The sequence below is a fragment of the Phalangium opilio genome, unplaced genomic scaffold (assembly GCF_054372755.1).
Source record: "Phalangium opilio isolate 3A_F unplaced genomic scaffold, DU_Popi_V2 ptg000217l_1, whole genome shotgun sequence".
NCBI classification, from domain to species: Eukaryota; Metazoa; Arthropoda; class Arachnida; order Opiliones; family Phalangiidae; genus Phalangium; species Phalangium opilio.
The window spans coordinates 6,655,616-6,671,896 of record NW_028324218.1 but is presented as its reverse complement, the minus strand read 5'-3'; the positions used below and the strand labels follow the sequence as shown (position 1 = coordinate 6,671,896).

The window sequence follows — 16,281 nt, the reverse complement described above, 5'->3', positions numbered from 1 at the left end:
CGTGGGACAAAAATCTACAAGTGCATGCATGCGCCTTGGCAAATAGTTAAGCGCCAATAGATATAGTAATGACGAGGGAACTATTTAGATGGCGTATGTGCATGATTCGGTTTAGTAACCTTACTCCAAATGTTCTGATGTTGTTAAGAATCCTGTAACAATTATTGTGGTACACTTCTATCGAAGAGAAGTATTACATACATCTGATTGTAACTATTAAGTAGTTGCGGTTTCATGTATATTTGTGTTTTCAGAATTTTGGTTTCTTAGTTTGAAATTGTGCGTTTTGAAAACTGTGGTATAATAACATGTTTGTCAACTATGTGCAAAAGAAACCCAAATTAGTGTTTATGTGAAGTGTTATCGTAAAATCATTATGAACTAGGCTCAGAGATTTAAGCACATAATCTTATATTTCAAAACATCAGTGCAACTCATCACTGCCGTACGTTCAGTGACATTAAACACGACCCACCAAATACCAAATTAATTAACCATTTCCTTCAGTTAATTATTCTCTAATAAATAAATGAATTAATTAGCTTTACGTTAAAAACGTATTATTATTATTGAACTGTTTGAACAATACACTGAAAGGCAATTGCATTTAAGGATGAAAGTTTCAGACATAAGTTTTAAAACAAATGGTATACAATACTGAGTATTTAACGCTTAACTTAATGAAGTATCAAGTAATTAACAAGAAAATAAACTAAAAAGTGGCCATGCCTTAGCATGGAACGTAAGCCTAGCTTCAACATATTAAAGATAAAATAAAAATTGAAAGACAATTAATTGCATTGTAGAGGATGAAAATAGATCATCGTAAAGGTACAAATTGAAGTTTTAAAACAAATACTGAGTATTAACGCTTACATTAACGAAATATATCAAGGGATTAACAAGAAAATGAACTAAAAAGTGGCTATTCAATGTACTATGTAGGTCTAGCTTTAATATATTTAAGCTAAAGTAAAAATTCAAATAACTAGTTTAATCTAGTACTAGAAAAGATTAATTCATTGTACAATCGAAGTCAAAATAAGATGAAACACTGGGATTAATTGGCGAAAATTAATTAGAAATAGGGTTAAATATAGCAGAAGGCATTAACAATTAAACCCATATAATATTATATTACAATAAAAACCAACCCAAACAAACCTTATAAACACCAAAAAACGAACAAATATCAATATTAATAAAAATGACAAAAACCGAAACAGGTACAATTGAATTCTGTCCGTAATTACTCGGACATTTTCAAACACCTCGCAACCGCCGCATTCTTACCATTACTTACTTTGCTAGTACCATTACTCGAGGTAATTACCGGGGATATCTCAATTTCGGGAAGTGTACTTAAGGTATGCTCTAGAGTGGTGGTGTAAATTGGGGAATAGGGCTTGGATGGTAACACGTAAGGCGATGGCAATACTTTCGAATATGTTCTAGTTGACACCCAACGTTTCTTAATAGGTGTACCAGGAGTTTTGAACTGACAAGACTGAGAAGCGTGGGCGTATTTAACAGGTGAAGTGAATTTAGGGGAGTTAATTGAAGACACAGCATTTTCTATTTCAATTTGTTGAGGGGTTGTTTGAACTTCAATTTCTTCGGCAATTCCGTAACATTCAAGATGTTGTAATTCTTCGTTATCGAAACAATGTTCAATTGCAATTTCTGGGAAATTCTCCATAACGGAACTGCTTTCAGTTTCAAGTAGTTCTGAACTGGTATTTTCGTTTCGTTTCTCATTGGGCCTTGGGTAGGTTTCGTTACTATCTACTCTAACCGATTGTTCAGTAAGATTTGAATTTATCAAGGGTGTTTTTGATAATTCTTTGGTTGAGATGAATTTGATAGCTTGAATTTGGGTTCTAGGAATTCCCATGGAATTTATGATTTCTTCGTATTTGTCGAAAGGGATTGAGATGATCTGGCAGTGTCCCTATGGGTTTTATATATGTAATGTGTTACTAAACTGCTAATTAACCCCCCATTAATTAGTAACTGCAGGAGGGAGTTCAGTCAAACATTTAAATTTCTTATAGGAAAAATATATAGGATTTTTTTAATACGGAATTATAGGATTTTAAAGGTGAAAAAAAAATCACGTGTTTTTATAGGAAAATATAGGACTATAAATAGATGCACATGTATAACACTATTTTGGCTTAAATTATGCAGAAAAATTTGAAGAAATAAAAATAACAAATTGGATTTTACTTTTGAATTAAATTCAGAGGAACTTAATTAAATGATATAATATAATTAATAAAAATCCTGAGCAAACTCCGCAATTTCGGTCAAATCTAGTCAAATGTGATGTCTATTTTAAAAGAACCATCTAAATTTTGATTAATTTGATGCTAAATTATATTAAAACTTCACAAACTAAGCATCAAAAATATAGGATATTATAGGACCTTTCATGAAATCATAGGACAGGTTCAAAAATATTGGATTTTATAGGAATTATAGGACCACTGGGCTCCTTGTAAATGAAATGGTCTATAGATAAAAATGTCATCCGTCAAACGACACCAAGTACTTCTGCCTAGACCTTATTAAAGCATAGCTCAAGAGAAGGGGGTCAGAATTTGGGCTTACTATCTGAATTAAATCCGACCTCACATATAATACATCACATCACACCACACCACACCACATGCAAACGTACCTGAGTATTAAGTCCTGCTGATTTTGACACATCCAACGTCACAAATTTCGAAGCATGAGCAATTCCTTTCACGATAAAGTCTACAAAAAAAATTTCAAAAACCCGCACAAATAAAAATAAAATACCTAATAAAATTTATTTACTACCTATGACATGATATATAATATAATGCATATAATAAAAATTTATAAATATATTTATATATCTGTATAAAAATTAAAATTTCCTAAATCACTCAATTACCGTTACACGATTTCTTGACATTTTTCACAAGTGACACTCCAGTAGTTGGACACTGTTCTTTGGGTTTGGGAACACGCACAGTTCTAAGTCTTTTGTTGGAAGAAGTTTGATAACGCGCGTTCTGCAGGGATTTCATTCGCGTTTCGGCTTCACTCGTGATTGTTGAAGAACTTACCGATGTTGGCAAGGCATTATTTTCAACTGAGTTAAGAATTGAAAACTTCAATTAATTTAAACGACTTATTCGTTTACAATTCAAACTAAACAGAGTACGAAGACCGACAGATACTTGGGTCAATCACAAAATTACAAAAGAACCACATTTTGAAACCATGTTTAACAAATGTTGAACCGTGTTTTTATTTACGTGTAACCAGAAGGGGATAATAGAAGAAGGATGCCACTCTGTATCCTCTTAATGCTTTAGTTATGTAACGTCATTCTTCCCAGGCGAGGGATCCCTTTTAGTTTGCTTTCCCGCTCATCAAACTCCAGATGGGCATAGCACCGTAAGGTGAATTCTATAATTGTTTGGCACTAAATCCCCTGCAATCATCCCACAAACCTTGATTGTCTTGACGTGGGGCAAAATTGCACAAGAGCATGCGTCTTGCCAAATATTTAAATGCTAATAGAGTAATGATGAGGGAACTATTTATCGTGTATGTGATTCGGTTTAGTAACCTTGCTCTAAATGATCCGATGTTGGGAAGAGTGACGTTACACTTAACCCGCTTTGTGCTTGTACACTTCTCTCGAAGAGAAGTATTATATACTTCTGGTGTAACGTAGAAATTAGGGAGATCTAGTCTGTGTGTGTGTTTGTGGTGGTATTTCATACCACACAAGTAGCGATATATGATAGTGTTGTCTTTGTTTGAGATATCATGAATACTTCAAACCTTACTGGGGACTGTTAATGGTAAAGTGACAAATTTGACCTCTAGGTTCGACCGGAAGTAAGATAAGGGACTAGAAGTAAAGTGCTCTAGCATGGAGTAATAGATCTTGGCAATAGTGAACAAATTTGAGGATTTTATGCCGCTTCCATCGCGCCTACACTAGAGAGAAAAAAATTGGACGAGTTCCAAAAGCATTTCCTACCCCCGTTCCTCTCAACCTAAAGCCGCGGAACACGGACGCGGGTGCTTGAATCTAGTTCGGCCGTCTACCGCCGCGAGCGTCTCACGTTTTGGAGGGGAAATTCAGAAACCGATACCAGAGGGCCAACCGTTGGTGTCTTATCAAGAATATTCACTTTCGCCAAGTGAAGAATTTCGTTACCTCCATACTTCTAGCCCCTTATCATACTTCTGATTTTACCAATAGAGGCAAACATGCTATGGATTTTAAGTACGAAGTTTTCGTTGTGCAACCCCCGTTACACGTAGAATTTACGAAAGCACTTTTATGACTTGTTAATCTCCACAAAATTTACAACTCGCTTTAAATCAACTTTAAGTGTAATTAATTTTACCAGAGTTTTGTGTCAGATCCCAGCACAATGGTCCTGAATAGATGAAAGCAGATTTTCTACCGCGCAAATCATTTGTGTATGCTTTTTGAATTAGACTCAAACTTTGCAAAACATTTGCGATATCATACAATCTTCTAACACGAGCTGAAATTATAAAATTTACCAAAAAAAAAAGCAATTAAATTTGCAGCCCCTTTGAAAAATTCTTCTAAGTACATTTAGCTAACGTAATCTTAAAACGATATTGCAACAGGTGTAAGACACTTAAAAAATTTCCCTAACAATAAGATAATACATATGCCTAACTGATAACGTTGCAAGAAGACAATTACTTTTTAATTTGGAAGCATCACGAGAAGTTTCTTCGTTAAGTACTTTCGAAGCTACCTCCAAACTTATTCTTGTTTCCTACAGAAAATGGTGCCATTGTTTAGTAAGTGATAATAAAACACTTCAGTCAAAAAAAAAAGCACTCGAGTGAAACAATGACTATATCTTAAAGAATGTGAAGTGACACATCGGTGCCTATTACATACACTCTTCTCATCAATATTTGAAAGAAAAATTTCTAAGAACCTATCGATAAGAGAATACTTTCAAACTAAACTGAAAACTCATCTTGACACTTCATTAGAATCATAAGTTCATAAGATATGTTCCTACCATAAGTTTGTTTAATTAATATCTGGTCATGACAAACTGAAAGGCTTGTAATTTTGAAGTGAGTGAGTGAGTGAGGTAGGTCATAGATTCGAGGAGGTAAAGCGAGCTAGGGATGCCTGGTGAGTGGGGCGTTGCTGTCAAAGGGGGCTTAGTAATGCAGACTAAATAGGAGTGCCTAGATGGAATTAGGTTCTAGCTGCAAAATTAATTAACCACGTGCACCGAGTGTACTTAGGACTTCAATTGAATTCTCGCTTCCGTCGTTCTCCTTCTCGAACTAGTTATCTCGAGCTGCTCTAAGTCTCTCAGTAGCATTACGAATCGTATAGGTAGTGCATTTCATACTTATGGAACATATCTTATTAACTTATGCTTATATAGCTATAAATTATTATTCGATATGTTCCATAAGTATGATATGCACTACCTATACGATTCGTAATGCTACTGATGAGAGACTTACAGTAGTTCGAGAAGGAGAACGACGGAAGCGAGTCAATTGAAGTCCTAAGTACACTCGGTGGTGGTTAATTAATTTTGCAGCTAGGACTTAATTCCATCTAGGCACTCCTATTTAGTATCTGCATTACTAAGCCCCCTTTGAAAGCAGCGCCCCACTCACTCACCAGGCCTCCCTCGCTTTACCTCCTCGAATCTATGACCTCACTCACTCACTCACTCACTCACTTCAAATTCATTACAAGCTCCAGTTTGTCATGACCAGATATTAATTAAACAAACTTATGGAACGGAACATATCTTATGAACTTATATTTCCAGTTATTCGTTAGCTCGTATGATATAAACCCTGAGTCTTACCAGATAAGACAAGAGAACACGACACAATAAAAAATGAAAAACAATCGAGATAAACAATGAAAACTCACAGGTGACTCTAAGAACAACATCAGAAACCTTCTGCTGGTTTCGGCGAGTCCCTTATCTTTTCTCGTGGTTGTTGTTCCTTCGACAATGTCCTCATTAGCATCGTTTCGCGATGTTGGTGGTAATATTACATTTTTGAATATGGGTAAATTGGAGTAACTTTCCATTTCAATGCATTCGTTCAATTTCACGGATTGTTTAAGTTGTAATGCACGCTGACGTAATTGTTTTAAAGTTTCGATCAAATTAGTTTTGCCCATCCATTGGTACATGGATTTTTTGCGTTTTTCTATCACGTTTAGACAACTGAGAATGCATGTGATGTCGTACATTCGTCGTTTAGGGACCCCTGTATGAAACAGAAAATCACATTTCTATAGCGTTAATTGTAATTTTTCTCGAAGGCTCTTTTTACTACACTGGTGTGTGTATATATAGTAAAGGAGGGTTCTATGGGCGATTTTGAGTCGAAAATGTTCTATGTAATTTTTTGACACTGGCACTGTTTGCGAGCAGGGTTCATAGAACTTTTGGTAACACGATTTCCCTAACGTTACGAGGTTTTTTCCCCATATAATATTTCCCTGACTTTTCCAAGTTTTTCACCACATATATTTCCTTGACATTTCCAAGTTTTTTCCCATACATATAATTCCCTGACATTTCCAGGTTTCTTTTCCCATACATATAATTCCCTGACATTTCCAGGTTTTTTCCCATACATATAATTCCCTGACATTTCCAGGTTTCTTTTCCCATACATATAATTCCCTGACATTTCCAGGTTTCTTTTCCCATACATATAATTCCCTGACATTTCCAGGTTTCTTTTCCCATACCTATAATTCCCTGACATTTCCAGGTTTTTTCCCATACATATAATTCCCTGAAATTTCCAGGTTTCTTTTCCCATACATATAATTCCCTGACATTTCCAGGTTTTTTTCCCAAATATTTCCCTGCAAGCCACAGAGAAACAGATCATTCGCGAGGTAAAATTCTTTATACATAATGATTAGTCTAGCTAGCTCTTCCCACAAAATCCCCCACGATACATTAAGAAAAAGACTACACAATAATTCCTAATAGCTATATGTATTCCTGGTTTCACAGATACCAGTAGAGCAATAACAACATTCAAAATTACAAAAGTAGGTTTATAATAGTTCATATTAGACTTACCTAACTTCTCAGAAACATCAATCAAATTAAAGACCACTTTATCAGACTCGATCGGATACTCCGGAAATATTCTTAGAAATCTTTCGCACAATAATCCCAACGATTTCTTCTTGCGATCAGAATTTTCAGAATGACTTGAATCGTGAGAATGTTCATCAAACTGATCAATAAACACTTCCGTTTCTTGTGGTTGTTGTTGAACATTGTCCATTTGAAATTTTGAAGAACTGAAATATTCCGTAGTGGGTTCATGGCACTGAGAAGTAGTGGTGGTATCAGGGTCGTTTGAAATGTTCGCATCATCAACGGTTTCAGTTACAGTTTCAGTTTGGGTGTTTGTTTCGTCTGTTAGAATAAGTCTCCGATTTGGTAGTTTGATTGTCTGAGAACATATAATATAAATGCGCGAATTTCTTTTGTTAACGTTGGATTGAAAAGGGGGTTTTAATCAGTTGGGTTGGTTTGAAAAAACCCAACAACAACACACCGGGTTTTATTCAATGGGTTTTTATAACTATAAGTTTGCATGAATTGAATTATAAGTAATTGTTTGAGTTTATAAGATATGTTCCTTCCATAAGTTTGTTTAATTAATCTCTGGTCATGACAAACTGGAGCTTGCAATTTGTGAGTGAGTGAGTGAGTGAGGTCATAGATTCGAGGAGGTAAAGCGAGGGAAGCCTGGTGAGTGAGGTGGCGCTGCTGTCAAATTTGGGCTTAGTAATGCGGAGGAGTGCCTAGATGGAATTAAGTCCTAGCTGCAAAATTAATTAAACACCATGCACAGAGTGTACTTAGGACTTCAATTGAATTCTCGCTTCCGTCGTTCTCCTTCTCAAACTAGTTATCTCGAGCTGTAAGTCTCTCAGTAGCATTACGAACAGTATAGGTAGGGTCGTAATACTTATGGAAGGAACATATCTTATAAACTTATGCTAATTGTCCTTCAAACGTCACAGATTAATAAAAAAAGTCTCAAAATCTTTCATTAAAAATAATAAATATTATTAAATAATACTTTTGAAGATGAAAGAATAAATATCTTAAAACAAAGCGCGTGTCACGTGGTTCCCTACAAGTTGATTTTCCCTACGAACTCGAGTCTAGGCAGGCCAAGACAAAACTGGAGCTCGTAAGGAAAGTCAACTTGTAGGGGAACCACGTTACGTTACCCGCGCTTTGCTTCAAACATAGCCCACTCAATCACGCGAAACACGATGCAAAGCGTGGTCGAGTGGGCTGTGCTTCAAACTACGTTTAAAAGGAAATTATTTTAACATTTAAATTCATTAAAAATTAAATTTTTTATAAATTAGTTTTAATAAGGGTGTTTTTGGTGGGTGGGTTTTTATCATGGTAGGTTAAAATTAAAACCCGTCGGTTTTCAGGGCTGGTTTTTAAAGGGATCGAGTGGGCTGTGCTTCAAACTACGTTTAAAGGGGAATTATTTTCGCATTTAAATTAATAAAAAAATAATTTTTAGACACTAGTTTTCATAAGTGGGTTTTTATTTTATTTATTTATTTTTATGGTAGATTAAAACCCAATAAAACCCGTGGGTTTTTAGGGCTGGTTTTTTTAAGGGATTCGAAACCCTGCTGAGAGAGGGGGGTAGAAAATTTATCGACCCCCTTAAGCGAAACTATCAAGGCCTACATATAATAGTAAAACAATAAATCATTGCAAAATAATTAAGCCTATGTCAATTTAACAACGCAAAAATTATAAGAAATAATTCCTCTACATGCATAAAGATATAATAAATATTAGCTTACCCTGTCAGGATCATTTGCATATGAAAGACTAGCTGCGAGTGACGTCAAAAGTCTGAAATTTGTCGTGGGGGTCACGGGTGCATTTGGAGAAGGTGTTTTCAAACTTGCAATACCGCTTTCTTTATTTATTTCAGCCCCCCAATTTTTTGGCGAAAAGTCCAAATTAAGTTTCTTATTCACATTCGTGTTGGGTGAAAGTTCGGTTAAAACAGTTCTTCTTAAACTTCGCGTTGTTTTGGGGGTTAAACTTTCATCGTTGACAATATTTTTACGAGTTGGAGACATAAGTTTGTCTATTTCATCCGTATTTTTACTCCTTTTAATGTTTTGGTTCTCAAATTGTTCATTTTCACTAATAAATCTTTTGTTTTTTGCAGTATAATTATCCATTTTGGTAATTACTGTAAAATAATTACAATATTTTAAGATACAAGTACTAAATTTGCAAAGGGTTAATTATAATTGGGCTAAACGTTATCAAGGTCACAGGTCAAATTATAAAAAAGGCTTCATTAGGCCTAGTTTGACCGTTAAAGACTCAAGGTCACAGGTCAAATTATAGAAAAGGCTTCATTAGGCCTAGTTTGACCGTTAAAGACTCAAGGTCACAGGTCAAATTATAGAAAAAGCTTCATTAGGCCTAGTTTGACGTTAAAGACTCAAGGTCACAGGTCAAATTATAGAAAAGGCTTCATTAGGCCTAGTTTGACCGTTAAAGACTCAACGTCACAGGTCAAATTATAGAAAAGGCTTCATTAGGCCTAGTTTGACCGTTAAAGACTCAAGGTCACAGGTCAAATTATAGAAAAGGCTTCATTAGGCCTAGTTTGACCGTTAAAGACTCAAGGTCACAGGTCAAATTATAAAAAAAAAGCTTGATTAGGCCTAGTTTGACCCTTAAAGACGCGTAGCTTCTTAAGAGAGGAATTTACCTGTTGGCTAGGGTTCAAAGTTTAAATATAACCTAATTAAACTAACATATTTCAATTTCCCACTCTTTCTGGCATGGGAATTAGGCATATATTGCATACAAAGGTTTAAAAATAGGCCTAATGGTACTGACAAAGGTCAGCCCATAACCCCATCAAGGTAAAAGGTCTCAAATAAATGGTCCAAGGCTTAAACTTATGTCAAAACGTTTTTGTACCGATGTTACCAAATACCGGGGTTCAACAGGTCAATAATTAACTCAAAAGCCATGCATTGTTTGTTTACTATGACTGTAATAACTATAAAAGACCTTATTCAAACACATTAGTTTGTTAAAATGTCTTAATTAATCTTGAGTTAATATGGCAACAGTGTGAAAGCGCGCCAAAAGTGTCAAAGTTCAAATACGAACTGAACTGACACTCCTCGGTCTCAAAGCGCGGGGATATTATTTAACAAAGGAGATACAATGATACAAATCAAATTTAAACTGTATTTAAGCCTAGGCCTAATACACATCATTAAAACAATGAAATATAACGTTACACCTACCACAAAAATCCGGTTCGTTAACCCGTTCGTTCGATCACTTAAAAATAACAGAACCCGGCTTTTCGCGGGAACTAGCAGACTAGAGTGTAACCGCGACGACCCGTCTGGGAGAGAAACGTGTTGTAAATGAAGAGACCTAAAGAATAGCGCGGCACACGCCAGCCGTTGGGCGGGAAAATTCCAGGGATATCGCCTTCAGTCTCTGCTGGGGTTGCGTTATGATAAAACAAGTCGTAGCTTGTAGAAACCACAACAAACGCACAATTTTTAAACTGGGTTTATGTGTTAATTAGTAGTTATTATACAAGGTATTTCAAAAAGGGTAGTTATGGGATCGAAGTACAGTGGGTAATCAATTTTTGTTTAAATTTTCTATGGCATTTTAGCTAAGTTCCACTTTTACAAATTAATGATTGCAGTGATTTATGGATGATCCCTTAAAATTAAGTTATAGCGTTTTCCTTTGGGTCCTCGCGGAGCGCTCCCTAGGAGCAATAAAAATGGTAGTAGTAGTTTTCAGCTCCATTAAAGACTGTTTTTGAAGAATGGGATCTCCTAGTTTTATTCCTCCATGGGAGCGCTCCGCGAGGACCCAAAGGAAAACGCTAATAGACACTGAAAGACAATGCTAATTTAATTAAGGGACCATCCATAAAACATTATAGTTATAATTTGTGAACAGTGACCGTAAAACGTTTCTATGGAATTTTGGCTAAGGGCCTCTTTTACAAGTTAATGATTGCAGTGATTTATGGATGACCGCTTAAATTTAGGTAATAAACTGAAAGACAATGATAATTTAGTTAAGGGACCATCCATAAAACACTATAATCATAATTTGTGAACAGTGACCATTAGGACAAAATGGGGATAGAACATTTTAGACAGAAAATAGCCCATAACTACTGCCCTAAAACCTTTTTTCGGAAATTTCGGAGCACAATTATTTGAAAAATATATAAATTTTAACTCGTAAAATTTAACTAAATCAAGCCCAATTAAGAAAATTTTCTCTTTACAACTTCATTGATAATTAAATACTAATTTAATTAATTACTCAAAAAGTAACAATTAAGCCACTAATCCTTACAATTTCAGCTTTCAATATTGTTGAAAAAAGGGTCTCTAAAAATTGTTTACGTTTACAATCTTCTAACTTATTATTATCAAACAATCTTAACCCCTATAACTAACTCTTTTAAAAAAATTTCTTCAAATTTTGGGTTGAAAAACCGCAGTTTTATCTCAATTTCGACATAAAATAAGAGTGAAATATGATATTCATTTCCTTAAAAGCAGCCGTTATATATATTTGGCAATATCATCTGTATAAACAGCAGGAAATTGAAGATTGTCACGGTTTGAAAACACATAATATCCTACCCTATATACAATCCAAAGTATAAACGTTTTTACCTAATGATGTACTTACTTAGTTACCTTAGCATAACACATGTTGTTGTGAGTTACAGATTCTAAGGTATTTGAAGTTTTCTAATACAGGTGGTGACTGATGGGTGTATTTTATGTATGTCACCATGCGGCACCCAAGTATTATCAGAAGGGGATAATAGAAGAAGTGTGACACTCTGTATCCTCTTAATGCTTTAGTTATGTAAGTACATGATCCTTCCCAGGCGAGGGAATTACGCTTTTTGTTAATTTGCTCTCCCGCTCATCAAACTTAATTAAGATGCGTGTAATTACATCGCACCGTGCTAGGGTGAATTCTATAACTGTTTGTTTGGTATTTACTAAATCCCCATTCAGCAATCAAGCAGGCACAAACCTTGATTGTCTTGACGTGGTGGGACAAAAATTAATCCACAAGCGCATGCATGTATGCGCCTTGGCAAATAGTTAAGCAGCTCTAACAGATATAGTAATGATGAGGGGAACTATTTAAAATGGCGTATGTGCATTCATGATTCGGTTTAGTAACCCCAATTGCTATAATAAATGTTAAGGGATGTTGTTGGGGAAGAATCGTGTTACAATTACGAACGAATTGCCACGCTTTGTGTGCAAATACACTTCTCTCCAGGAGAAGTATTATACACTTCTGATAATACATATTCATGTCGGCACTTTGTTGTCCAAAAACACTTGGCTAAATGTGCTGTGCCGACCAAGCATAACAAATTTTTGTTAGCTCTTTCGTGTTTCAGAATAAATACTCATTTTTAATTTTTATTGGTAAATTATTAAAAATCACGTGTATCTTGGTCGTGAAAGAAATCTTGCCATAACCGGCAGCCTCTGTTACTGTATGACTCAAGAAATTTCTTCATTGCTAAGCATATTTTGTAAGATTTTCTTCTAATACAATATTGCAAAGTTGCATAAATATCTTAAGTATGAATAGTTTTCTTATCAGGAATGCATAAAGATAATTGGAATCATTGTGGCCTCATATCTCACATGTTAATTTCTATGAATTCGGGTTTTGTTGATATTCCGGGCTTGAGAACGTACTATCTGTCAGGCCTCATAATTCTGATGGTGTTTTTCTGCTGTTTCATTGGTTGGTAGCAACGCGAGTACCTTAGGTGCGCGTGCGCAAGGTTGAACAAGCAGCGAGATAGAATATAAATTCGCGAGGTAAACTTGGCCATACATGATTAGTCAAGCTAGCTCCTCCCACAAAATTCGCCTAGATACGTTGAGTGAAAATGGCTGACTACACATGTTTCCTAATAGCGGTATGTATTCTTGTTTTATTTGATAATTTCTTTGAAGTTAGATAAGCTCGTACGTATTTCGAAGAAATATGTTAATTATGTATAAATTTATACAAAAACATAACCCATAACCATGAGCTACTTTGATAAAATGCAAAATTTTAAAATGTTTGTGATAGCATATTTAATTTTGATTAGGAAATTTTTGGCGTGTTCTGTTTAATAGCATAAGTTCATAAGATATTTTCCATCATAAGTTTGTCACTGGTTACAAACTGGAGCTTGTAATTTTGAAGTGAGTGAGGTAGGTCATAGATTCTTAATTGTAAAGCGACGCCTGGTGAGTGGGGCGCTGTCAACGGCTTAGTACAGACTAAATAGGAGAAGATGGACTGCAAAATTAACCGAGTATAGTCAATTCTGGCCTCAAGCAGCCTTTGACTGTGTATAATGTAGAAATGTCTTATAAAAATCATTTGAATTTTCATTTTACTCTCCCTTTAAAGATTGCAGAATATCTAGCAGTAGTATGTTCATAATACTATCAATGGGGTATTGAAAATTAAAAGCTAAAAAATACCTTAAGTCTATAGTCACATTTAATTTTTTAAATTAGAACTAATTAAGCATTTTTCCCCTCGAAAATTGTAGTATAAATAGCTAAAATAATTCGTAATTAATTATAGCGCAACCTTCTCTACACCAAAGAAGTTTATCTTGAAATCGTAGTCTTTGAAGCAATCAGTTTGCTAACAGTGGTAAGACATTGCATCACTAATTCCTATATTGGATTAGTTTTCACAGGTCACTTTCACCCTAAATAGACCATGAACTCCATTGTAATTGCCGTGTTCATCATCGCCTCCCAAGTACTTCTAACTCTTTCTCAAAAGCCTCATCGGGAACGTCACAATACCAGTGTCAACCTTGGAATACTTGAAGTCCTGGTTAACCACGGCGACGAAGATAATGGACATGGCCAAGTCTCGGTGAACTTATTACCTTTTTTGGACCCTAAAGACAGCGGAGAGTTGGACCACAACTCTACCAGCCTTAACGAAACCGTAAACGAAGTTGAAGCCCGTGCGGATAATCCTTCTGACAAGTGTCCTCCACACAATGAAGCCAAGGTGTTTTTGTTCCCGCATCCAACTGAAATTGAATCGTTCTACGCATGTGATAATGGTCTGGCTTTCAAGATGTCCTGTCCATATGACCTGGTCTTTAACGCCAAATTCAAGGTTTGCGATTGGAGAGAAAATGTTGTAGTGCAGAGAAATGAAATGTTGTAAATATATATCAGATGTAACTATGTAGTATTTCTATGTATTGTAAATAAAATTTGAAGTTGTTTTTACTGAAGTATATTTTTGTTTCTTGTTTCATCATCTTCAGGCAGGAACATTTAATTAATTCTTGGGCCACCGTTTTAGAATATGGCGGCAAAGCTAACCCCAGAAGCTAACCATAAAGCCTGTCAATAGGGTGTGGGGAACCAATATACTAAATATTAAATAAATCTGTTGAAATGCTCGGACGTAATTCCGTAAAGCAGCTCATTTTTCATTTCAAGCCGCCATTTTACAAGATGGCGGTAGATTGAAATAATCTTTATTTATGTGTTACTAATACTAAAGAGCAACGTCTCTGAAAAATTGCAACCTTCTAAGTAAAGCGGTTCGGGCTGGGCGTTCATTATCATTCCATGTCTGTCAGTCGACCATGAGTTTGACTTATATATATAGATGAAAATTACACTAGCAAAGTTTCATCATCCATTTTCGTAATTATGTTAATAATGTTAAAAATAAAGTATTATAGACTGTAATTCGTTTTAGTACTGTCAAGGTTGCAGTAGCACCTTTTCCTATGACTGACATTTCCCAATAGGATAATAGCGTTTAATTTCGAAAACCATATGGTTTTGTAACTGTAAAGCACTTACGAAACTGTCAAAATTAAATGCTAAAAGTCAGTTGTATTAATTTAAAACCAAAATATAAATATAAAAATAAAATCGAATAAGTAATTTCACTTCAACACTGATTCTTCAACACTATAAATTGCATGTACTACATAAGTATGCCGCCACTTTGAACGATTTCTGAATGAAGGTTTGGCTCTTGTTTCTTCAGAATTATGACCTTCATTCAGTGAGAGTATTTGTAATTCATCAATATTATTCCGGTTAAGACACTGTCATTTATAAACAACTTCTAACGTTAGTGTTCAACTGTACATATATAGATAGCAAGAAGATAAGTGTTGCCAGCCATTTATGAGTACAATTCAACCGTTATCTTCAATAAACTGAAAAGCTTGAAATTCGGTTCGATTCAGTTCCAGTGTAAAATTTCTTCAACTTCATGGTCCGCTATTGTTATAAAAATAACAATAAAAAACATATTTAACAATGCTAGGAACAGGGTTAAAGTTTTTTAGACATAATTAGGCAAATTATTTCGCTACATAAGTACCAGCAATAACCATATGTTGATCACAACTCAGTATTTTACTATTCCACCACAACCAGGTGTCTTGTTATCATTCATTGAAACTCCAAGTTACTTGTCTTTGATTCGCAGCGGTAAGAAATAATCGTAGCAACTCTACTTGTCTACATAGGGTAATTAATTTTCTCCCAAAAGACCATGAATTCGCTAGCATTTGCCTTTACCGCATGCCTCATCGCTTACCATACATTGTCTGCCGACTCTCAAAATCATGGTAACGTTGGAGTCAACGTTAGCGACTTGGTGGGCGTCTTGGTTCATCCTGGAGCTCAAAATGGTAACAACGTTGGCGTTAACGTTGGCAACCTAGTTAACGTCTCGGAGAATCATGGAGCCGATAATGGTAGCAACGTGGATGTCGACGTAGCAGGACCAGTTAACGTCTCTGTTAATTTTGGAGTCGAGGATGGTAGAGATGATGACGTCAACAGTGGCAGGCCAGCTAACGTATCGGTCAATACTGGAGCCCAAGGTGCTAGCAACGTTGGCGTCGACATTGGAGACCTTGCTGACATCTCGGTTAACTCTGGAGTTCAAGATGGTAGCAACGTTGGAATCGACGTCGGCGACGCAGTTGACGTCATGGTTAACCATGGAGCCCAAGCTGGTAGCAACGCTGGTGTCGACGTTGGCGACGCAGTTGATGTCTCGGCTAACCACGGAGCCGAAAGTGGTAGCAACGTTGGGGTCGACATTG

General features: G+C 35.7%; 2 protein-coding genes across 2 annotated transcripts; one reads left to right on the top strand and one right to left on the bottom strand.

Annotated features, from left to right (window-relative positions):
* Positions 1–543: 543 nt before the first annotated feature.
* Positions 544–10,663, bottom strand: LOC149615963 (uncharacterized). The gene is made up of 9 exons (XM_089857225.1): positions 10,391–10,663; positions 8,909–9,309; positions 7,134–7,515; positions 5,954–6,300; positions 4,736–4,811; positions 4,404–4,547; positions 2,927–3,127; positions 2,684–2,763; positions 544–1,951 (listed from the first exon to the last, which is right to left on the bottom strand). Exons 2-9 carry the CDS (start codon positions 9,296–9,298, stop codon positions 1,250–1,252), a joined length of 2,322 nt encoding a protein of 773 aa, XP_089713351.1. The 5' UTR covers positions 9,299–9,309; positions 10,391–10,663; the 3' UTR covers positions 544–1,249.
* A 2,399-nt stretch (positions 10,664–13,062) lies between these two features.
* On the top strand, positions 13,063–14,431 carry LOC149615962 (uncharacterized). The gene is made up of 3 exons (XM_089856113.1): positions 13,063–13,092; positions 13,758–13,829; positions 13,896–14,431. Exons 1-3 carry the CDS (start codon positions 13,063–13,065, stop codon positions 14,361–14,363), a joined length of 570 nt encoding a protein of 189 aa, XP_089712239.1. The 3' UTR covers positions 14,364–14,431.
* The last annotated feature ends 1,850 nt before the right edge of the window (positions 14,432–16,281 follow it).